This window comes from Penaeus chinensis, chromosome 29 (assembly GCF_019202785.1).
Source record: "Penaeus chinensis breed Huanghai No. 1 chromosome 29, ASM1920278v2, whole genome shotgun sequence".
NCBI classification, from domain to species: Eukaryota; Metazoa; Arthropoda; class Malacostraca; order Decapoda; family Penaeidae; genus Penaeus; species Penaeus chinensis.
Window position 1 is genome coordinate 30,285,814 of NC_061847.1, and position 24,066 is coordinate 30,309,879.

At 36.6% G+C, this 24,066-nt stretch overlaps 1 protein-coding gene across 3 annotated transcripts; it reads left to right on the plus strand.

Annotated features, from left to right (window-relative positions):
- Positions 1 to 1,574: 1,574 nt before the first annotated feature.
- Positions 1,575 to 24,066, plus strand: LOC125040923 (protein argonaute-2-like). Of its 3 annotated transcripts, none has more exons than XM_047635717.1 (19): positions 1,575 to 1,719; positions 4,705 to 4,911; positions 5,428 to 5,642; positions 5,822 to 5,896; positions 6,023 to 6,154; positions 6,287 to 6,461; positions 6,620 to 6,762; positions 6,970 to 7,049; positions 7,643 to 7,751; positions 8,053 to 8,286; positions 8,919 to 9,141; positions 9,924 to 10,067; positions 10,489 to 10,648; positions 10,820 to 10,979; positions 13,831 to 13,911; positions 14,498 to 14,730; positions 14,916 to 15,045; positions 15,274 to 15,473; positions 15,675 to 24,066. In XM_047635717.1, the coding sequence occupies exons 1-19, from the start codon at positions 1,701 to 1,703 to the stop codon at positions 15,781 to 15,783; spliced, it is 2,829 nt and encodes a 942-aa protein (XP_047491673.1). In that variant the 5' UTR covers positions 1,575 to 1,700; the 3' UTR covers positions 15,784 to 24,066. The 3 variants fall into 3 exon arrangements, with proteins under 3 accessions (XP_047491673.1, XP_047491674.1, XP_047491676.1); XM_047635718.1 differs by having other exon boundaries at positions 5,437 to 5,642; XM_047635720.1 differs by lacking the exon at positions 13,831 to 13,911.

Below are 24,066 nucleotides of genomic sequence, written 5' to 3' on the forward strand. Positions count from 1 at the left end.
TCGTTATTATCATGCTTATCATTATCATCATTATTATACTATCATCATTTGTTTTGTTTTTTTGTTATTATCATCAGTCTTATTATTGTTATCATCATTATCATTGTTATTCTTATTCTTATTACCATTACTATTACCACTATCATTATTATTATTACTATTCTTATTATCATTATTATTATCATTATTATTAATATTATCATATTATCATTATCTTCTTTATTATCATTACTGTTGCTGTTAGAATCATCATCATTATTGTTTTTAGTATGATGATCATCATCCTTACCATCATTTTATCATATTACCATTATATTCACTAGCAGTGCCAACCCTCATATAGGGTGGTGGCACGCGTGTGCGATGTCACCACACCTATCTCTCTACAGGTGTCTGTATGCACACGCACACACACATACACACACACACGTGCACACACACACACACACACACACTCGCGCACACACACACACACACATATATACACACACATACGCACACACATGCACACATATATTCACACACACGCACACATATATACGCGCGCATACATATATACGCACACACACGCACAAATATATACGCACGCGCACGCACGCACACACAAGCACACATATACACACACACGCACGCACGCACGCACACAGATTCATATATAAACGGACACACACATACGTACACACGCACGCTCTTACACACACACACGCACACACGCACACACCCACATCCGTAAACAGCAAATCCGGAAGCGAGTGATATCAAAATTTAATCTTGCTTCCTCGTGATTAACTTCCTTCTTGTGACTGAACAGATATGTGATTTCGTTAAACGAATTATTAGTCTATCGAAGGGAAATTATATGATGGTAAAGAGATATGGATTTTTATCACATCTATCCATTTTTTTTTATGAATTTCAAACATTTATTGAAGATTTCCATTGTGAAGATCCTTTGTTACTCGAGGTGGCTTTAATGTAAAAAAGAGACAATATAGGTAAAATAAGGGGTAAAATTCTTTCTTCTAGTTTAATGTTGGACCTGAAAATTATCATTTTCTCTGTTTTTCATCTTTTGAAGAAAAGAAATAAGTAACGGTATGAATAAAAAATAATAATTTCTTATCAACACATAACTTCAATACTATTTCCCTCAACAGCCAGAAAACCATACTATTAAAAATTAAATCCACATATTTTACAATTAATAACGAAATAAAACCCCTTAAAACCACCATAGACTTCAAACCCTTGAAAAAACCCGACTTAAGAAGCGAGGAGAGAACCATCGCTTCAGTCTTAAAAAAATGAAAAAAAATCCTTAAAACCTTTAAAAAAACAATCTTAAAAAAATATCTCAAAATAAACAACAAAATAGCTCCCCCTCGAAACCACGATAAATAACGAAACACTTTGGGTAAAAAAAAAATATGACTCGAGAACCGTCACCTTAGTCTAAGACTTTAAAAAAAAATCCCCAAACCCTTTTAAAAAAATCTCGAAACCAGAAAACCTTCAACCAAACCCCGAAATAACCCCCCGCTGAAAACCCCGACGGACAACGAACCCAGTGGGAAACCGACATACGAATCGAGAAAGGAACCGTCGCCTCAGTCTCGCACAGGAAGCCCCACAGAACGCCATTTTCAAGTGCTGAGAATTTAATCCATTTCCTCCTTCAATTAGCAACTATTGTAGAGTTCATGTACCCTGTTGGGCAGCGTGAGTATCTCGTGGAGGGTTCTGTTGCGCGAAAACGGGAGGAATTAAGGAGGGAAACGACGCGAGAAAGGGAGGACGAGAGACCAACACTTTGACACCTAAAGACGAGTTTGATGCTGACCTTCTTTTTCTTTTTTTTTTTTCTTCTCTCTCTCTCTCTTTGATTCCTCTTCCTCGTCTCTTCCTCCTCTCCTCTTCTCGCCTCGTCTCCCCTTTCCCTCCTGGAGGCTTAAGACGCCCGCGGACTTAGGGATAAGCGGGGAGAACGAGAAGAAATGGAGATACGGGAAATAAAAAAGGAGTTTTAGGGTCGAGGTTTTTAGAAAGTTCACGGGGTCAAGATCCTCGCTGGGAATCTTCACTTTTTTTGTTGTTGTTGTTTTGGTTTAATGCGTTTGGGTCTATTAAGTCTTGTTGGGGTTGGGGTTTTGATAGGCCTTCATTCCCGGGAGATTGGGGCGGGGGAAGGACAAGGTGGGTGGGGTTTTAAAAAAAAAAAATTGGGGGGAAGGGGAGGGAGGGAGGGAGGCAGTATTTGTTTTGAAAGAATTTGTTAAAAAGGTTTTATTTGTTTTTTTTTGTTTTCATTGGGGGTTTATTCTTAAAAAGGCAAACATCGGGGCGAAGGGGTTGCCGTCGGATCGTGATGTACATTTCCCCAATTTTTGCGCTTCCCTTCCGAGCGTTTAGTTTAGGGATAGATGGCTTGGGCCGTGTCAGGTCGAGGGAAATACTGACACAGTGCCGGAATGAATGCCACTGGCCTGCACCTGTTCCTTCGGCCTCCGCGCCCGTCTGTTCTCCGGCAAAGGCCAGTCCACCCCCACCGCAGATTCTGGCAGCTTGAAGGCCTCCCTGACGGTGTACTATCGTTGAGGAAGCTAGCCTTGGCTCAGGCTCGCAGAGATGTGCTTGTGTGGTGTGGTGTGGTGTTGACGGTTTTTGTAAAGAGTAAAGGCCAGGAAACCCAATATATATATATAATTTTAAAATTTTTATTATGATGAACTTGCACTTGTTCTGAATGCTTGGGTGAAATAGAATTGCCATGGGGATCAATAAGGCCTTATTGCTGTAATTAATGGTTAAGGTTTGCTGGCCTAGGTGTGTGCAGTGCTATTGAGAACTGCTAATTGAGCATTGATTTTATATTTTTACAATGGAAACCCTATGGGTAAAAAGTAAAGTGTGCGCTCTGGCATCAGTAAGATAAAATAAATGATTTAATACAGCCAAATAAAGCAAATGTTACTTAAAGCAATTTTTTTTAGTACTGTATTTCTCAGTATGCCTACATCACAATTCATGTATTTGTTTGTATGGTGTGCTTGTTTTGGCCATGTTTTTTCATCTTAATTTTCATTGGAATTTGATAAATATTTTTTCTCTTGCTGTGGATAATGTAAATAACTTATGTAAAAGTAGGTTACATTATAATGATAACCAACTTTGATTTTTAAAATGTCACTGAATTTTAAAATAACCTAAGTTACAGTTGTACCACTAAAATGTATAAGAAAGACACCCCATTAGAATATCATTGTAATAATTTTATACTAACATTTTGCAATCCTCCTGATTCTAAATAGAAAGACAGTGTTTATGTACATCTTCCTTCTTTTAATTGCAATGAAAGAGGTAGACTGTGATTGCATTGTCCATAACAGTAGTCATGAGATTGTTTGCATTCCCGGCAAGAGAATGTGGAAATACTTGGCAAACCAATTCATTAAGGGAATGCAGTCGACTTCATTTTTTTTTTTCTTTTTTTTTTTTCTATTTTGAGAAATATATATATTGGCCATTTATAGTAGTTGGATTTTACCTGTCATTTTAAAGTATAACTGTCAAACTTGCTGGGACATTAAAGAACTAGGGTTGACAAATTACAAGTCTGGTTTCATGCATTATATATAAAGAGCAACTCTTGTGATTACAGTAAAATAAACCAGAGATACAGGTATTCATATGTGGAATGCTTCTATAGATTAATATAATCATTTGAAAATAAGTTGAACTGGTCACCTTATGGTCAAGGGGCTCTTAAAAGAAAAATCCAAGCAAAGTTACCAATTCCTGCCACATACTGATGAACAGGTGTGCAGTACAGAGCATTGCATGAAAATTGTATATTACATGTTTGTTTAATTGAAGAGTTTGGGAAATGGTGGTTATGAAAGTATTGGATTTTTTCAGTTATTTTTATTTTATTTTATTTATTATACATTTAATTTAAACACTAAAGATCTGCATGAAAGTATCTATTTTTTTTATTCCATTGTCATTGTGGAGTAATGCTGGAATTTAAGTTTAATATAGTTGGCAATTGTTTATTTATTTTTACTTTTTGCCTGGGCAGTTCTTAGAACTAGATCTTTTCATAGCTATTATGAAGGGGGGGGGGTAGTATGGTGTTGTGGGGTGTTGTGTTGTTGGGGCAAGTGCTTATTCTTGATTATTTTAAGTGGGGAGGAATGGCTGGGTGTGGTAGCTAGGTTTTGTTGAGCGCAGCTTGTACTTCATGAATGCATTGATTACTGCATTGAAGCCTAGAGTGAATACTATTTAGGGATTCAGGCAGGAAACTATTTGAAGGTCAGAGTAGTACACTTCCAGAAAATGGACAATCTTGTCAATAAAACTTGTACGATTTTCAATCTCAAATAAATATTTGTATGTGAATTGCTACATCCTTTTTTAAAATTTGTTTAAAGATTAAGTATGAGAATTTTTAGAAATTAAGATAGTGCATCTCTACATATCAACAAAACAGACATAAATATGGAGGAAAGAGGTTGTAACAGGCATGTTTTTGATTTCCAAGAATCTGGAGAGAATTTGGGTGTGGTCACATGAGGCTTTCATATCGCCTCTACTTTTTCTCATAACAAAATGGCTTCTCAAGTTAGTGTCACACAGGCAGATATTTTGCATAGGTGGACATTACATATTTGTCTATATTTACAACTACTCTTTTCCTTACAGCACCTGGTCCTCCTGGCCCACCCGGTCCCTCGGGTCCGGGTGGACCCCCAGGACCAGCTGGCCCCCCAGTGCCCCGACCCTTGTCCTTGCCGCCGGGACCCACAGCGGTCCCTGGCCCCATCACTACCATTGTACCGCAGGCCCCTGGTACGCCAGCTGTGGCAACGGGGACAGGCATGACTGCCCTCTTACCGCCAGAACTTCCTAGTAAGTATTGAAGTGTGGCTGTCCTCCACGGACTCCTTGGGGCTCTTCCAGCGGGAGGAGAGCAAAATTAAATGTCTGGACAGTTTTTCATTGGTAGATTTGTTATGTTCTGATCAAAGATTAGTTGTAAGGTTCTTTTTTAGATAAGACCTTTGTTGGTGTTTGTTAGCCATCAATGCTTTAATGAACTGAACCTAAATACTGGGTAGCAAACATCCACACCATGCGTAGTCAGCTGGCTCCAAGCGGGTATAAACATGTGTTCCCACACTTTGTATTTTACACCTGAGCAGCTGACTGTGCATGTAGCCCGGTACATGGTTCAGTTTGGCACAGGTCAAACTCAGCACCATTGGGTTAAGTGTCCAAGTCTGAGCTTTATGATCAGGGGTTATGGGTTAGTTTAAATGTTGATAGTACTAGTTTGCCACTCTCCATCCCAAGTTACTGATTACAGCTCTCAACAGTATTACTGATAGAATTTACTTGCATCTGATTCTCTTTTCTTTTCTTTTGACACACCAGCTTTTGTAGCACCAAGAAGACCGAATCTCGGGCGAGAAGGTCGACCTATCACGTTGCGGGCCAATCACTTCCAGATCTCTATGCCAAGAGGTTACATTCACCACTATGATATTAGTATTACCCCTGATAAATGCCCGCGCAAGGTTAATCGGGAAATTATTGAGACGATGGTTCATGCTTTCCCTAGAATTTTTGGCACTCTAAAGGTATGTGTGGGAATAATTTTGTTTGTTTTTATTCATGGTTTTGGATATCTTTTGCAATGTATGTATGTGATTATTTGTTTGTTTGAGTAAGTGATTACATGTGTATATATGCTGCTAAACTCCATAGGCCTCTGGTATTGTCATAAATTATACTAATAAAGATGATTTTTTTTCTGTAGCCTGTCTTTGATGGGAGAAGCAATTTATACACCAGAGATCCCCTGCCCATTGGTAATGAAAAAATGGAGCTTGAGGTGAGAAATTATTGTTGATTGAAATGTACTATTAAATGAAATAATCCCAAATTATACATATAAGTGTTAACTTTCTATGTTTTACTTTCAGTAATTTGTTACTCATTGCTTATCTATTTTCCACAGGTAACGTTACCAGGGGAAGGACGAGACAGGGTGTTCAAGGTAGCGATGAAATGGTTAGCACAAGTAAATTTATATACGTTAGAAGAAGCATTGGAGGGACGGACGAGAACCATTCCTTATGATGCTATACAAGTGGGTTTAGATTCTTAAATCTTTGTAATTTGTGTGGTTTAACTGTAAAAATTGTTATTCTTGTCAGTCCTATAACCAACCCATACCATTACTCACCGTTACCATGATTTGGGTGAATTTTTTTTCCATCAGGCACTAGATGTCGTTATGCGTCATCTGCCATCCATGACGTACACACCAGTGGGCAGGTCCTTCTTCTCTGCTCCTGATGGCTATTATCACCCCTTGGGAGGTGGAAGGGAAGTGTGGTTTGGCTTCCATCAAAGTGTAAGACCTTCACAGTGGAAGATGATGCTTAACATTGACGGTAAGGTTTCTGGCTATTTATGTAGTACTAAATTTTGAGGAATTATTGTATGAGAAACGATACCATGATTTACTTGGTTATTGCTTTTGATCTTAATAGATTAATGAATTGTACAAATGATCATATATATATATATTTTTTTTTTTTTTTTTCTACAGTGTCAGCTACAGCATTTTACAAGGCCCAGGCAGTAATAGAGTTTATGTGTGAAGTATTAGATATTCGAGAAATAGGTGAGCAGAGGAAGCCTCTAACAGATTCCCAGCGTGTCAAGTTCACAAAAGAAATTAAGGGTCTGAAGGTAATTTATTTATAAAAATACATTCATTGTGTATGTATATTCATATGTATATGTATGTATGTAAAGGTTAAATCTATCTGTTATTGTTTTTGAAAAATGTTTTTTTTGTGATCTGAGAAAGTTGAAATGATACATTGCTTCAAGAAATTGTACACTTACTTTCCTTTGCAAAACAGGATATTGATTTGGAACATGTATCCTCCTCAGATTGAGATCACACACTGTGGTGCGATGCGAAGAAAGTACAGGGTGTGTAATGTCACAAGAAGACCAGCACAGATGCAGTCGTAAGTTGTGGGCTTATGTGCTTGTTTGTGTTTCATGTGTGTATTGCTGCTTCTGAAACCATGGAAAGGATAGTTGTGATGAGAATTTGCTTTATTGTTATTTAAGGTCTTGTTGTTAAAAGATGTTTGCCTTTTAAAGTTAGTTTTCTTGTTTCATACATTTTATTATTGATTTTATATTAACCTTTTTTTGCCCTCTCTAAAAGAAAAAGAAAAAAAAGGGTTTTGCTAAGAGAGTTGTTTGAGTAACATCCCTCAACCTGTACTTGAGGGAATGTATTTGTATTTTGATCTGTGTGGCATGTCTTGATTTTTTTCTGTGAAGATATGACATCAACCACTTGCCTGAGTACCCTTTTGACAAGATTAGAAATATACCATTTTGCTTAGATATTGTAAGTAAATGTTTGCAGGTTCTCAATCTTTTTTGAGAATTCTTCTGTTCTGTTCACCCTTATTGAACACTCCAAGAGATGACAGGTTGATGGCATTTGCTTCTAAATGATGTTTGAATTTCACATTCTTTCAGTAGGGTCATTTTGCAGTTGTGAAGTCAAGTTTGCTCTCAATTAATTCAATTCTACTCTCTTCAGGTTCCCATTGCAGCTAGAGAATGGTCAGACTGTGGAATGTACTGTTGCAAAATATTTCCTTGACAAATACAAAATGAAACTCAGGTTCCCCCATCTACCTTGCCTTCAGGTGAGTTCCACTTTTGTGTAAAATACTAGGTGTAGATGTATAAGTTCTCCATCTAGATTCTGTATCCCTTTTGTTTCTATGGATACATTTGATATCATTCGTGTTGTTTGGGTTGTTGACATTTTATTACTTTAGTTATTCTTATTACTGGAAGGATCAAATTAATTATTACTGTTATTGTTACAATTATCATAACTAGTTTTTGGTTAAATTTTTCAGTTATTTTAACTTCTAGACTTTAAGTAATTGTAGCAGTGTTATTTAACAGAAAGAGCTTTTTTTTTTTTTTTTTTTTCTATAGGTGGGACAAGAACACAAACACACATACCTTCCTCTGGAAGTATGCAACATTGTACCTGGACAACGATGCATCAAGAAACTAACAGACATGCAGACATCTACCATGATCAAGGCAACAGCTAGATCTGCACCGGATAGGGAGAGAGAGATCAACAATCTGGTCCGAAAGGCGGACTTTAACAATGACCCATACATGCAAGAATTTGGTCTGACGATCAGTACAGCTATGATGGAGGTAAGCAGGTTGCAGGGGGCTGTTACTTCTCACTACTTCCTATTAGTGTTAGAGAATGTAATCTTTCAAAAGAAGTGGATGTTGTAAAGAAGAAAAAGTGTATATATTTCTGGTAAGAAATGCCACAGTGGGTTTCTTTTCTGTATCTTCTCTCACTTTCCTTCTATCTATTTCTCTGGCTGTTCATTATTTTTTCTTTCTTTTTCTCTCTCTCTCTCCCTCCTTCCCTCCCTCCCTCTCTCACTCTTACTCTGAACAAGTATCACGTATATGAAGATCTCTATATGATAAATTGAAATTTATTCATATTATCAAGGAAAGCAAAGTGTAAGGTAAGACACGTGATACATCATTTGCCTTATTTCCGAGTTCTGTGTGGCCATTGTTCATCCGAAACATGGCAGCATTTTCTTTAAGTGCTTGTTTTTGTATGTCCTTTTAATGATTGTACAGAGATTTGTTTATTTTTATTATTATTGTTATTATTCTTTTTATGTAGCATTGCTGTCTTGAGATAATTTTGCCATGTTGCCCTAATTGCTTACTTGCCACTCATGAACCACATGCATATTGTTTCTGTTCAAAATGGATAATGTTTGTCTAATGGGAGAACGTGTTTTCTATTCCTCCAGGTCCGAGGCCGCGTACTCCCACCCCCAAAGCTCCAATATGGAGGGCGAACAAAGCAGCAAGCTCTGCCCAACCAGGGGGTGTGGGACATGAGGGGGAAACAGTTCTTCACAGGGGTAGAAATCCGCGTGTGGGCCGTTGCATGCTTCGCCCCACAGCGCACAGTGAGAGAAGATGCGCTGCGCAATTTTACACAGCAACTACAAAAGATTAGTAATGATGCTGGTAAGTTGTAAGGGTGGGAGGAAGAGCAATCGAGTCTGTGTTGAGTAGGTCTTTGCAAATAGTTTGTAGAACCCATTTCTTCGTTACGTCATCAGAGAGGTTACAGACAACTTATTCCTTTTGTATTTCTTTACTGTACTTTATTTTATTTTGATTTATTAATTTCTTGTGCATGGGTAATGGGGAATACATACATTCAGTTTTCCTGTTTTTCCTTTCTCTTTCTTTAAAGTCTTGTTCAGTTTGATTGAATTTCCTTTGAACATAGTACAGAGGTTATAAGACATGCCTTGGCATTGCCTCTTAAGATCTTTACAAGGAAAAGCTCTCTCAAAGACTGCAAAGACACTGCTTCACTATGCGCTGTGGGGCGAAGCACGCGGCGGCCCGCACTTGGATTTCCACTCAGTGAGAAGATTCTACAAGGCAGCACAACTCTCATCATCCTCATTGAGCGACTTTTACTTTTTTTTTTTCTTTTTTTTTTTTTCTTTTTTTATATATATACAGACAACATTCTGAGTGTGAGAGGCTGTTTGTAATCTATTTGAGTATGAATCTTAGTTTTCCCAGTATTGGCTGCAATTCAGTCTTCTTCTTTTCTTTATTTCTTGCTGTTCTTAAGTTTGTTTTAGAAATTTTATGAGGCTAGATGGTCCATTGCTCCAAGATTTTTGCTCCAAAGTCACTCCCTCCCCCCACCCCAAGTAGTTTTACAACAGCCTCTTTGATGGCTAAATGTGTCTTCCACCGAAAGATCCATTTGACGTGATTCCCTCCAGGCATGCCCATCATTGGCCAGCCGTGCTTCTGCAAGTATGCCAACGGTCCTGACCAGGTAGAGCCCATGTTCCGTTACCTGAAGAGCACATTCACCGGTCTGCAGCTTGTATGTGTTGTTCTACCAGGCAAAACTCCTGTCTATGGTAAGGTGCTGAGGATGTTTCATTAGTATAGATTGGTATTGTCATGACTTTTTGAAATATAGTAGATATTAGTAATAGGCTAAGAAGACAAGAATGAATATTTCACGTTTCTTGGGGATTCCTTATTCAGATTATAGAGGTCTTTGGGAGGATTTTCCTTTTTTTTTTTTTTTTTTTTTTTTTATGCTTGGTCCAGAATAGCAGTTCCTCAAATGAGCAAGTGTTTTAGTGCCATGCCTTACCCTAACCACTTCCTTTATTTTAATACTTGCACTTGGTTAGAGGGTGGTGCAGAGCACATGGATGTAAGTAAAAATGATATCTGCACAATACACTGAACAAATACGTAAGCTCCTCTCTTGTGTTGCAAAGCCCTGCTCAACAGTGACTTAATTTCCTCTCTCTTTTCTTTTTGCAACAGCTGAAGTGAAGCGTGTGGGTGACACGGTCTTAGGAATGGCTACCCAATGTGTCCAGGCCAAGAATGTGAACAAAACCTCACCACAAACACTGTCCAACCTCTGTCTCAAAATAAATGTGAAGTTGGGAGGCATCAACTCCATTCTTGTTCCAGGCATCAGGTAGAGTATTAAGATTTAAAAGAAGTCTATGGTGTTTATATTTAATTTGGAAATCTTGAATCTTCTCTTTATATATGATAAACATGTATTCCTGTATTACATGGATGGTGAGTTTGTATGCTGTTTGCAACAGTAGTATGAGGAAATTTAGTGTATTTGTTCCTGTTTCAGACCAAAAGTGTTCAATGAGCCTGTGATCTTCCTGGGTGCTGATGTAACTCATCCACCAGCGGGTGATAATAAGAAGCCGTCCATTGCAGCCGTAGTAGGATCTATGGATGCTCATCCATCACGCTATGCTGCAACTGTCCGGGTCCAGCAGCACAGACAGGTAGGCAACACATTTGTTTTTTGTTATGTTCTTGCAGTTGATTATGTATCTTGACATTTGGGTCATACCAGTTTTACTGTAGATGATATTAACACTTCCTGTTTCTATTTAATGATTTATTATTATTACTATTTTTGGATTTCCACTGGAGGGTTCTTTATGATTTTATGATACAGATGTTTTCTGTTGGTTATTTGTGTGGTGCATATTCAGTTTTTTTCTTTTTCTTTTCTTTGTATTAGGTTGTCTGTATTTAAAGGGAAGTGCTTTTCAGGGGCTTGTCACATTTCTCTCTTACTTGTGACTTTATCAATCGGACAGCTTGTACTCAAAAATAAAACCTTAGATAGGTAAAGCTTTAAGAATATTTCTTGGCATTTATAAAATTTGTAATTGAAGTCATTTCAGATTTCATACTACTTTCTATCCTAGTGATATTAGTAGGCCTGGTTCTTCCTTTTCCATCTAGTCTTACTAGTTAACTGTACATACTGGAAGATGTCTCACTAAAGCTTTAATATACAAAAAATAGAAGCCTTTCTCTTCTAGGATAAACTTTTACTGTTTCTTTCTCATGCTGTTGGTTGTCAATATATTGCTCATCTGATTAATGTATTGAATATGGGGGTGCCAAAATGGCATCACTGCCAATACAAGAAATATATATGTATTTGTTTTATATGTTGTTGTATGGTGAAGGTAAAGAGATTTTATCCTAAATAGGAGCGTCGCTCTCTAGTTGAATTATACTTGTTTGATACAGGGTACTGGCAGAAAAAAGAACAAAGAAATGACTGTAATTCTTAGATTGTGAGACAATCTTCATTTGCATTACTCATTTTTCAAATACAAAAGAAAGTCCTGGTCAGAAATTGAAAGTATAACAGACAAGTCATAAGTAGTGGTATATAGTACAAGTGTCCTATAAATGTTATCAATTTATTTATCAACTTGTTAGAAATGTGTCTTGTCCTTCGTGCAGTATTTTCTATAATCACGTTGATCAGCACACCCAGAAATTTCTTTTGTTCAGTCTTAAGATGGCTTGATTGTTTTATCCACAGCCATCATTTATTACCTCCAATTTTAATTGTTTATGCTGTTTGTAATTTTGGTTTTTATTTATGTATTATATGCTCATTGACATTTTCCGTTCTTTACCTGACATTGGCTACATAATTATCTTGGATGTGGGGATTAGGGAAAAGTAAAATTGTTAATGAGAAAGGTATGAGTGAGAATGAACATGTTCATAATGCAGGAAGATTATTTTCAACCTTCTCCTTTCTGATGTGAGCATATGAAGTGTAGATGTAAATGTTTTGAAAAGGGGTTTATTTATTTATCCATTTACATATTTATTTATTTTATGTAATTTATTTATTTATTTATTTATAGGAAAGAAGAATTTGCATGATATTTTTTGGTTTGAAAGGAGTAGCTGTTGATATACTAACAAGAGGATTGTTGAAGGAATACATTCACTCAGTCCAAATGGAATTAACAAACTCTCTTTTTCATTTCATTCCATTCCATAAGTAGTTAGAATATTCCTGAGAGATGGAATCATCTTTGCATTTAGAAAGAGTTCTAAGAACATAAAGGACATCAATATTTTGCTCCACATTCATTGTAATGTTTCAGAAAAGGTGGATGGAAAAGGGCTTTGGAGTAAGTTTTTTTGATCAAGTATACGCTTAGAAGGCATCATCAGGAGTTTTTTTTTCTCACTTCAAATGCTTAAAGTCTCTCCATTAGTGGTACAAGGGATGGAAAGGTATATCCTTCTTTGAGAAACGTTAAGGAGCTAAAAGTTTGTTTTGAATAGCAATGTGCGGAGTGTGTATGTCTTTGATATAAATAAAGGTGGGTTGAATTGTGTCTGTCTTCTGGATTTGCCACATGAGGATATAATGAATATTTTTTATCATTGCTTTTACACATGCACTATCATCAGACTATTTCAATCATATCTTCCCAGTCTTTTGATGTTTGGGGATTTAAAAGAAGTGTTGCTAAATTTCCCAAATGAAGCTCCCTTTTTTAAGTAGATGAGAATTTTGATCATCGTGCGCCATTCCTAGCATTCACTGAACTTTTTAAAAGAGAAAGAAAGAAAGATTGGTGATAGACTCAAATCAACACAACCTTTTTCAAAGTGATGTGTGGGTAGTTATGTTTAGTGAATGATAATGCGGACTAAGTGAATAAAAGCCACACACAAAAAATAATAATAATAAAAGAAAGAAAAAAAGAGAGAGAGAGAAAAGAATACAAATTTTGCAATGTGATGATGTTTCTATTGCAAAGAGTGAATTATTCAGAAGTGAAGATTAGATAAAAAAGAGAAGAAAAAAAAATGAAAAGAGTACAGTAACAGATTAGCCTCATGTTCTCGCTATGATGTATTTGGTAATAGGGTTTAAATGACGCCTTCCTCTCCTCCCTGTTGTAGCTTTTCCCTTGATGTCCCTTGCATTAATTTGCTACTGATGAGGGGATTGCTATTCAGTGAAAGAATGAGTAAACCAATAGTTCTTAAAGGTTTAAAGCTCATTGAGAATCTGAGTATAAATGTCTTGATGGTTTTCTCAAAAGGCTGCTCATTTGAGTGGGTCCTGTGAGGGTTAACGGCCAGTCCAGCTGTAATTTTGTGAGGTGACAGTGAAGATATGTGTACTTGAGTCCCCTTGTGTTGTTAAATCATGGCATATTCCCAACTAATTTTATGTTAAGGTTAAAGTTGAGTGGCACATACATAACTTGTGGGAAATAAAATCTTTGCTTATAAAAGAAAAAAAGTCAGTCGGTACCAAATACAATCAATAAGCGTTGAATTTGCCATTAACAGAATGGATCAACAACACAAGGCCAAAGTGCCAGTGACGGCTCGCGACCCAGACAACTGACTTTCGCGAGGACGGCACATGACGCAAGTATTTTTCCTTTTTTGAACCATTGGTAACAAATGATAATTTTTACCTCAAGAGTTTCCCATTTATTTTCACATTGCAGATCACATGGATCTTGGTGGCACTTGTAATGTGTAAATGTCAGTGATAACTTATATCCTGTTGGCAAAACCAGAATACAGCACAAGTCAAGCTTTGACCCCTCCCAGTCTGTGTTATCAGTTGCTTAATGGAAGTACTTATCTTGCTCATACCAGTGCGTAGGCTCAGATACTGTCCTTACTGAAAGCGGTGGCAGAGTATTCCCCTGTTTTTTTGTGTGTTTACTCTCCCTCTCCTCTGGGAGTCTCATAAATGAATATCATCATCCTCAGTGATTTGCCATGTGTAGTATATCTTAAATTGAGTCACCTCCTCCTTTTTAAAACATCTCATCAACCATATTTAACACTGAGTTAGGATTAAAGAATAAAACTGATGATAATGAAATCCTGTAATTTCATCTCCTTAAAACCATGACAGGGATTTGTGACTCCTGTGCTTGTTGTGGAGAAGCATGTGTTGTTTGAGGTTGACCCATCATTAACTGTACTTTCCAAATAACAGGAGGTGATCCAGGAGCTCTCTTCTATGGTGAAGGAGCTGCTCATCCAGTTCTACAAGTCTACGCGGTTCAAGCCCAACAGGATCATCCTTTATCGGGATGGTGTGAGCGAGGGGCAATTCCAAACCGTGCTCCAGCATGAGCTGACTGCCATGAGAGAGGCTTGCATAAAGTTGGAAGCGGACTACAAGCCTGGTATCACTTACATTGCTGTGCAGAAGAGACATCATACGAGGTAAGCTTGTCTTCCAACAGTCCTAAGAACTTCACTGATTGTGAAGTGATTATGTAGTACAGAGGTGAAGTCATTGCCTTTCATAGTTAAGACCCCATGATGGTTGCAACATATAGGAACTCAAGATATTTTATGTTTTATTTGTCACAAAGTTATCAAGTGTTAAAGGAGTAAATTTCTTTCAGATTGTTCTGTTCTGACAAGAAAGAACAGAGTGGCAAGAGTGGTAATATTCCTGCAGGTACAACTGTTGATGTAGGTATCACGCATCCAACTGAGTTTGACTTCTACCTCTGCTCTCATCAGGGTATCCAGGTGTGTGTGTAGATTTTGAATCTTTTTGGTTCATCTTAATGTAGTTGATTTGCATATTACTTTATGATATCCCATGTGAAATGATTATTCTGATTGATTCGCAAAATGGTAGATATTCTTTGCCTGTGCAATATCCTTTGTCATATTGCATAATATCACCTTAATGTTCAATATTTTAGGGCTTTAAATGATCATAACATGCAAGCAAAGTGGTGATTGTTCTTTCAGGGCACAAGTCGTCCCAGTCACTACCATGTACTGTGGGATGATAACCACTTTGACAGTGATGAGCTGCAGTGCCTGACTTACCAGTTGTGTCATACATATGTAAGATGTACACGATCAGTCTCCATACCTGCTCCAGCCTATTATGCTCACTTGGTAGCCTTCAGGGCTCGTTATCATCTCGTCGAAAAGGAGCATGACAGGTGGGTGTCATATTCCAGTTCTTCTTTCTCTCTTATGCCATGTGTTCATGTTCTATAGTCAAAATACCTAATATCAATGTAATCTTTTTAATGTATGTTTTGGTTATCCAGTGTCCTTTTCTTCCTGCTTGTATTTTCTTTTTTTCTCTTTCCCTTATTTTCTTGCTTGCATTTTTCTAATGGTAATCCTTTTGTTTTCAGTGGAGAGGGGTCACACCAATCTGGCAACAGTGAGGATCGCACACCATCTGCCATGGCAAGGGCAGTTACAGTGCATGTCGACACAAACAGAGTCATGTACTTTGCTTAACATCTCTCCTTACCTAGTCTGCCTCAAGGTTCACAACATCGTCATGCAAGAAGTAGAGTCTGGTCTTAAAAGTGGGCTCGTTTGCAGAAGAACTCGTCGATGGATCCTCTTTATTGTGGTTAATTTTAAATGATAGATGACCATTTTAAGCTGATTTTTTTTTTCTTCTTTTCTTTGACTGGTTTGGAACTTTCACAGATTTTATATTTTGTTTTTATGGTATGATGGAAAAAGAAAATTTATTTGATGATGGCCCAAAATAATTGCACATGATATAATGTGTGTAAATATTGATCATAATGGGATTTCCTATCGGTGGTGTAGTATGAATTTGAACTTAATTATTAGCTCTAAATTTAAAGAGCTCACCATCTATGTAATAATTTGGAAACCAACAACTGAATTACTTTTATTTCATTTATTTATTCACAATAATATTTCAGGGTGAATTCAGTTAATAATTTCACCCTTAACACGATCTGTGAAATTTGCCATTCTCTGTAAAACCATTAAAATGGTCACATGTTGAATGTTTAAGGAAGATGGAATCATGTACCTGCTGAAATGTACCTCATGCCTCCCATAGATGTTGGCTTGTGTACCACATGCGTTTGTTGCATGCTGAGTCAGTGCATGGTAGGTTCATGTCTCTTTGTGCATGCTCCAAAGCATGGGGATAACTTCTGTGACAGCAGCATTAAGCTTGCATTTTCATTACATCAAGTAACATTGAATTTTTAAGTGTACTGGTGTATTTTGTATGGAATGCACTTGTGTGGTGCACAACTCTTTAACGAGTCATAATTTTGATCACTAATATGTGCAGTCTGGTGAGTAGTGATGGGGCTTTGTTAGTGGAATGCGGATATTTATGGATTCGTGCTCATTCTTTGTCATTGGTATTATACATAATATGAATGATTAGTATGATTTTTTAAAAGTTTTCAATTGTTTATTTTGTCAAAGTGTACATTTTAAACTTCATGACTACTGACCAAAGTGCATGTAGGTGTTGTATGGATAATGCCGGGAAATCCAAAGCCACAGCGACATGGGGTTTTAATGAATTAAGGTTTAAGGCTCCTGCAGTCATTTTTTTTACTGCCATTAATGTTTTTAATTTTATTTTTATTTTTATTTTCTTTATTATCATTTTTTAGATATGTAAAGGGTTTAATAACCCTTGAACTCATGTGTATATAACTGGAAGGGGCATTGCACTTGCATAAAGTTCATAGAATATTAGATCTGTGGAACATTGTCCAATGTTAAAAAATGGTTAATTATTGTTATCAGCAAAGCTATCATTACTCGGTGATGTACATATAGATACAAGTACTACCATACAATGCAAGTGTGAGTGTAGAGTACAAGGCATGCCCCATCCATATCATAAGCACATGGATTTCCTAGTCTAAGACCACAACTTTTGAATATCACTGTTTGCCATAGAATGGATGGGAATACTTAGCAATCATCTACAACGGGGTAGTTTTATTTGGGTGACAGTTTAGGTAGCAAACAAGAAGAAAAAGAAGGAAATGAACAAAATTATATCACCTGGTATAATCCCGGTGGTGTTCAGAGAAATTGGTCTAGAAATCAGACCTGCAGATTTCTGCAGACTTCGCAGTGGTACTCATCGTAGAATACATACGATTGCTTCCAAGACAAGAATAGTAACTGAGCATGTTTTAGTTCATTTTTTGTGTAACAAATTCACTTACTTTCAAAAAGAGCAGCCTGGGCTTGGGTGCCATATAATAGTAATTTATAGCTCATGTGATAATAGCACGTGGCAGATGGTGCAGCTACATTCTAGTATGACAACGCTCAGAGGCAACTGCACTACTCCGAGACCCTTCACGGAGCTCCAGTCTTCCCGAATGTAGTTACCAAACCCCAGGGTAGAGATATTTATATTTGATTTCCCCCTCTCCCTCCTACTGTTACTAACTGCTCTCACTAGAAGAGGTAAAGGGTCCAGCAAAGAAACTCCTTAAGATTAGGCATTTTAGAGGCAATGAATTACACAGACCTGCACGAAATTATTTATTTATAATTTTTACTTTTTGCAGGGTAATTAACTATTCTTGCCCATGGATTTTTAGCTTTACTATTACTGTTTCTCCATCATCACGAAAAGATTGCAATAAAATGCTTAGTTCAAGTCATGGTGAGTTCCAGGAATTTAATTCCACTGATAAAGCTTTGGCTTGGTCCAGTTGGCTGTTTTTTCCTTTCCTTTTTTTTTTCTCTCTCTCTCTCTCATTCTCTCTCCCCCCTGAATTTAGTGCATTTTCTTATTGTAGTCATTTTTTTAATCTAATAAAAAAAAAAAAAATTGTGCAAAGCACAATTATTTTGCAATTCTTTCCACAAAGTCTAATTCTTTTTGTATTATAGTAGATACTTGCATTTTGGTACCATAATTTACAGGGGAATAAAATAGAGGTCCTTCTTTGTGTGGATTTTAAAGCACAAAACGGCCAATTGTGACCTGGGAATGCTTGATCTGTTTTTGTGTATCAGTAGCATCACGTCCACTGAAGATCCAGTAGCGTGTCCTTGCAGTGTTCAATTAACTATTTCGTCCAGGTGTCATGGGTGTTCTCCGGGTTGCCCAGTTTGTAATAACCTCTTTATTGTTAAATATCCGCTTAGTGCATTTGTCCAGTGGTGCATTATCGTGTTCATATAGCTATTGCAAGGTTAATTAATTCTGTGGTTTATTGGCTTAATGTATAAAAGAATTTATAGTGGGATTGCATTAGGTTTTGATGTTGGGATGTAAACCTTGTCATGTGACTTTTTTTTTTTTTTTCAGTATTTTGTCAGTAAAGATTTTTTTTTTATTAGGTTTTGCAGTGACAATAATTCTTATGTTGTGACATAGTTTACTGCACTGCATTTGTGAGCTGTTAACAGCCTCCTTGAGATGCACCTTGCACCTGCTTCAATGCTATTAGTGTGCATTAGTCGAGCATTTAGAATGGGTAACCCAGACCCTGATGCCCTGATAATTTAGAAGGTGAGTTCAATTTCTTCCAGGCTCTATGCAATAGTAGTCATAGAGATTGTAGCACTGTAAAAGAGTCCGTATATACATAACAGTATGCCCATCGTCTGACTTTTGATACACACAAAAAGTCGAGACATTTGTGAATGACCCCTTGCCAATTTACTCTCTTCCCTTAATTAAAAAAAAAAGAATGTAGTTTTTAGGCAACTGATATCTGTGGGCTTGTGAATGTTTATATGTTGTGCGTTTCTCTCTAGGACAGTTGGTCTTCGTGCCGCATTTGGGCACTACTTTTTCACCAAGGGGAAAGTTGGAGTTCTGCTGTTTTTTATTTTATTTCTTAAATAATTTGGATGTAACCAAAGATTGAAATGATGTAGGATGCAGATATACAGTACTTTTTCACAGAATTGTAACACAGTATTTTTCGTTTTTCTATTTGATCTAGGCATTAACAGTAGAATAGCATTTAACTAGATTTAAGGAAAAAAATGTGGGTGAAACACAAATTGTGTGTGATTAATGTAACACAGCTATTGTGGCACTTTTAAAAGATGACACTTTCAGAATCAGTTGAAAATTTACGGATTGACTTGCTTTCCTTAGATTGCATATTTGATGTTTGAATTGTGGTTATGGAGCATACAAGTCATTGCTTGATTACCTTAATGGAGCCTAGATGTAGCTGATGTAACAGATTTCATTATTTCTTTTTTTCATTTTATATATATATATATACACACTTAGCAGTAGCATGTCTTAATGCGATACCAATTTATTGATTACTGGTAAATGATAGACTATTGTGAATTTTTTTTTCTCTTTTTTCTTCTTTTTCTAATTTGACAGTAAAGCTGTTAAAAAGGATAAAAGTAAAAAGACCAAAAAATGAATGATTAGAGACATCCAGTATTCTGGTAATCACAGTAGACTGTTATTGCATTGCCATTATTTTCTCGTCGCTTCTTGTAGGAAGGCCCCACCACACCCTCAAGCTATAGTTTGAAATTTGTAATATATATTTATATATATACATGTTTTGAATATGAGTGAACACATCTGTTGGTGAATGCTTTATAAGAGACCTATAACTGTGTTTGGGTGTGTTTTATGGATGTTTGCATATATGTATACATATATATATATATATATGTATTTATATTTGATGACATTGTCCACTGTGAGTTATTTACTTGATGGCTGGCAGTCAATGTCATTGGAGTCTGCTACTTGAGAAATCTTAAAACACTTCTTCCTTTCAAGAATTTTGCCTTGATAGGAGCATGATTAGGCATTTGTAGTATTAAATTGAGGAAGACCAATTAAAAATAACTTTGATCTATGAATTTGTTTAGTTTTGAGAAATTTACAGATTGAGGTCGGAAATTTGTTCATAATTTTTCACCATGTGTGTCAGCCTTTGTACTATTGGAGTTACTGTGGAGCAATAAGGAACACTTGTAGACATTGTGTTAGTGAAAGAGCTGGGGTTTGGCAAACATATCATTACTTTTAATTTTCAGAGGGGTATTTTTCATTGTTTTTGCTTCTTGTGCACTCCTTAGAAGTATAGATAACATTATGTAGGTTTTAATTGCTGTTGTGTGTACGAAGTCAGATGGAGAGGGGAAAAAAATACGAAGGATGAGAATTGGCTTTTTAGTTGATTTGCTGGTCTTTGAATAGTTGTTGTAATCCATGGTTAAATGTTTCATATCCATTGTCCTTTTTCACATGTTTTCTTGGCCATGATAACACTTTTTAACATGATAAAAAAGAACATGTTGACACTTTCCTTTTTTTATTTTTTTTTAGGGGGGTTCTCAAAACAAGTTTAAAAAGGCTTCCTGGCTTTTGATTACTGAAACAAATCCTTTTCACTTTGCAATTCCATTAAAACGAGGCATTATTAAACAAATTGAGGAATGTGAAAAAGTATTTTTGTTTTTATGCATTAACTTGTCCAAATCATAGTACATGTAGGCCAATATTATGTCATTTTCATTGAAAGTCCAGGAGGTTTATTAATAAAAATAATGTGTTCATGATAAATAATGCAATGGAATACCTAATTAAAACAGGCATGTAATTATCACCTTTTCTTCCTGTATGCATTGGTTGGAATACTTTAATTTAGTTAGGAGATCAGAGGGGGTCCATAGATTTGCAAACCCTTTTTATGTGTAGAATATTTACTTGTAAATATTACAACAAGAGGAAAACCCCATTTTTGTGTCCCAATTTTATATATAACATGTGTAAAGTTTCTCTTTACTTTAAAGAAAATTTTTATATGAAAACATGCAAAACCATACTCAGCACATGATAGTTTAGCGTTCTGAATGTCTTTACGTTACATTTCTGAAGGTCATTACTCGCAAGTAACAAACATTAGAATAGATATACCAGAGGTTTGTTTGTGTATGTGAGGTACTTAATAATGGAGCATTAACTGTGTTGAAATCATCCAAGGGTGATGACAAGACAACAGGGAAATTAGATTCTTCTAAAATGCACTTTATTTTTTGATGATCGCAGTCTGAAATTAAGTGCAGATTCCCTTTTTAACCTGAATCTCTCAGTTCAGAGAAATGAAGTAATCCTCATCTGAATCTTAAAAATGTTGGTTGAATGTGAATGTTATTTGAAAGTGAGCATGTTTTTTTTAGTTGTTTTTTTATTTTATTTTTTTCATTTATTTATTTATATGTGGAGGGGCACAGGTGGAGGTGGGAACAATCAGCTTAGTGACCACTTTCCACCTCCACCTAGTAGTGCCCTCAACCACATGGGTTTCCACTGCAGTTGAGATGGTGGCATAACAATGAAAGCATTATCATTTTCTTTGACTAAACGTGTGGCACATGCATTACTCTTGATTGGTGAGTATTAGAGTTGCAAGTTTTCTTTAGGTTACAGATGTTGTGATGTAAATGACCTTGAATTGTAGCGTGAAAGGGCTTCCTTTTTTCCTCTCTTGATTAATGAGATACAGATGTGGCATTTAAATGGTAGGCGTCCCACACAGCTAACTTCTTTGTATTAGGACCCTCTTTGATTTGATTTGTAACATTCCTATAAAAAAAGAAAAAAATTGGGAAGACATGGATTGCATAATTTATTTATACACTGCTCATTTACTTTACTCTGTGTGTGTGTGCCGAGAAATGAGCAACTGCGCAAGTATCCTCAACTCCGATCTCAAACAAGGATTAATGATGGTGCTTATATGGATCACTGAGAATCTGAAGACAAGATCATTTACAGTACCTTGATAGCATGGCCTGATCTGATTATTATTAAATTAGTTATCACTTCTAAAGATGGAAAATTCAGAATGTAAGAGCTAGCTTGTGTATGAAGTCTTAGAGTTGCAGCCCCCCTTGTCCCTAGTACTATCCAGGTATTTGTTCACAGGATCCCTAGTATGTGCACATCTTGAATAGACTGTTGCAGAGTTGGAAGGGCTTTCTGTGAAGGAAAACTGCTCAAGGTATTGTAACAGCGAACAAAAGCTGTCAGTCCAGCCAATAAGTAGCACCATCATGATTTCAGGTTTGGTCCTCGGTTGAGAAGTGCATTAGCAACATGTCCTGTGCCCCTGCGCTCACATATCCTGCCACTATTGTACCATATCGCAGCCAAATGATATCACATAGAGTAGGGAAAAGTTTATTTGATTTTCCCCAGTTATTTTGTTTTAAGTACCTACAGCTAAGCACCTCATATTTAGAGATTGTATTTTGATTTTGGTCCACGGTGTGTTAATAATAAAAGGAGAAAAAAAAACGAAAAAGAAGAATTATATTGTTTGAGGTTGTAAGCCCCAATTATATTGTTATTCATAGCTTAAACTTGTAAAGCTGGATTTTTCCAGGAGAAATTATTTATTAAAAAAAAATGTTTCGAAGTTTGTTCTCAATATTGGAATAGTGTAATTACCTTGTGGGCAGTTAATATGGACTTGGATGTACAAATTATACCCCCTTACCATTACTCAGCTAAGGGAAGGGGTAAGTCACTGAGTGAACTTGTGAATGTGGTTGCTTACTCTTTATGATGAATATGTTGTACTTACTCTATTTACTTCAGATCTTATGAGAGGAGAAAATCAGTACAAACTGAGAATTGAAGGTGTACTATTTAGATTGTAATTGACCCTTGCAGAATGTGGAGGTAAGATGCACTATCATATGGAACGAATCTATTGTACCCATTACAATTTAATTTATTTGTCGCATAAGGCACAAGACTTTTATCTTGTAAGACTTTTCTTTAAGAGTATTGGCTGCATGCAAAAAAAGAAAAGAAAAAGAAAAAAGAAATTGAGTTGTTCAGTACACACATAACCCCATTAGTTCTTGTGGTTGTGGGGGTTAAGGATGTAGTTTTGTGATATTTTCGTTTGTTTTTGTCTTCCTTATGATTTAGATGTTAATCTGAAAATTCATTTTTGTGGGGAATGAGGGGATCATTAAAACAAGATAGATACACTCCCGAGTTATTATTATCTCTTTATTTTCTTATTTTTATTCTTAAAAAAAGAAAAAGAAAAAAAGAATTGGCATTTTTTCCCCCCAATGTTGATACGATCTCTCTCCCCCCCCCCCCCTCTCTCCTCATCCCCAATCCCCCCTTCTCCTTTATAGTGAGGATGTATTGCTGGTTTAGGGTTTTCATGAATCTTCTCGTCGTAACCACAGGCGAAGGCCAAGAGGGGGGCGTGGCCGCAGGACCTCCCTCCTGGGGCCCCCCCCACCTCCCCTTCTCCTCCCCCCCCCCTCTCGTCAACAAACTCCCTTACACGCCATATCCTGTTATTAATATTCCACCAGGAAAGTAAAACGATAACCATATCTTAGTAAACGACATATATCATTCCAGATAATATATATATATATATTTAATCTATATATTTTCCAAAATGTTGTATCATCCCCCCCCCCCTCCCTCCCTCCAGTTTCTCTTTCTCCCTTTCTCCCTTTCTCCCTTTCTCACTCCCCTCTTTCGCCTGATCTCTCACGGCCCGTTTTTTTTTAATTTGTTATTTAATTCCTTAGCATATCATGTTGAATAACATTACTTAGGATCATGTTTCTCACATATCAGCTGATTTATATTTGAGGTTTTACAAAAGAAGAAAAATTATAATGCTTGTCTGATAATCCGTCAAGAGTTGTTTTTTTTGACTCGAACATGCAAGTTGGGCACAGGATATGTTTGTTTTGAAGGGATCGAAAAAATAAAGTTGTTCATTAAAA

Coding starts and splice junctions, on each gene's coding strand:
- LOC125040923 (XM_047635717.1), top strand. Junction 10,068..10,488: donor AGGCAAAACTCCTGTCTATG/GTAAGGTGCTGA, acceptor TTTTTGCAACAG/CTGAAGTGAAGCGTGTGGGT. Junction 13,912..14,497: donor TCGCGAGGACGGCACATGAC/GCAAGTATTTTT, acceptor TCCAAATAACAG/GAGGTGATCCAGGAGCTCTC.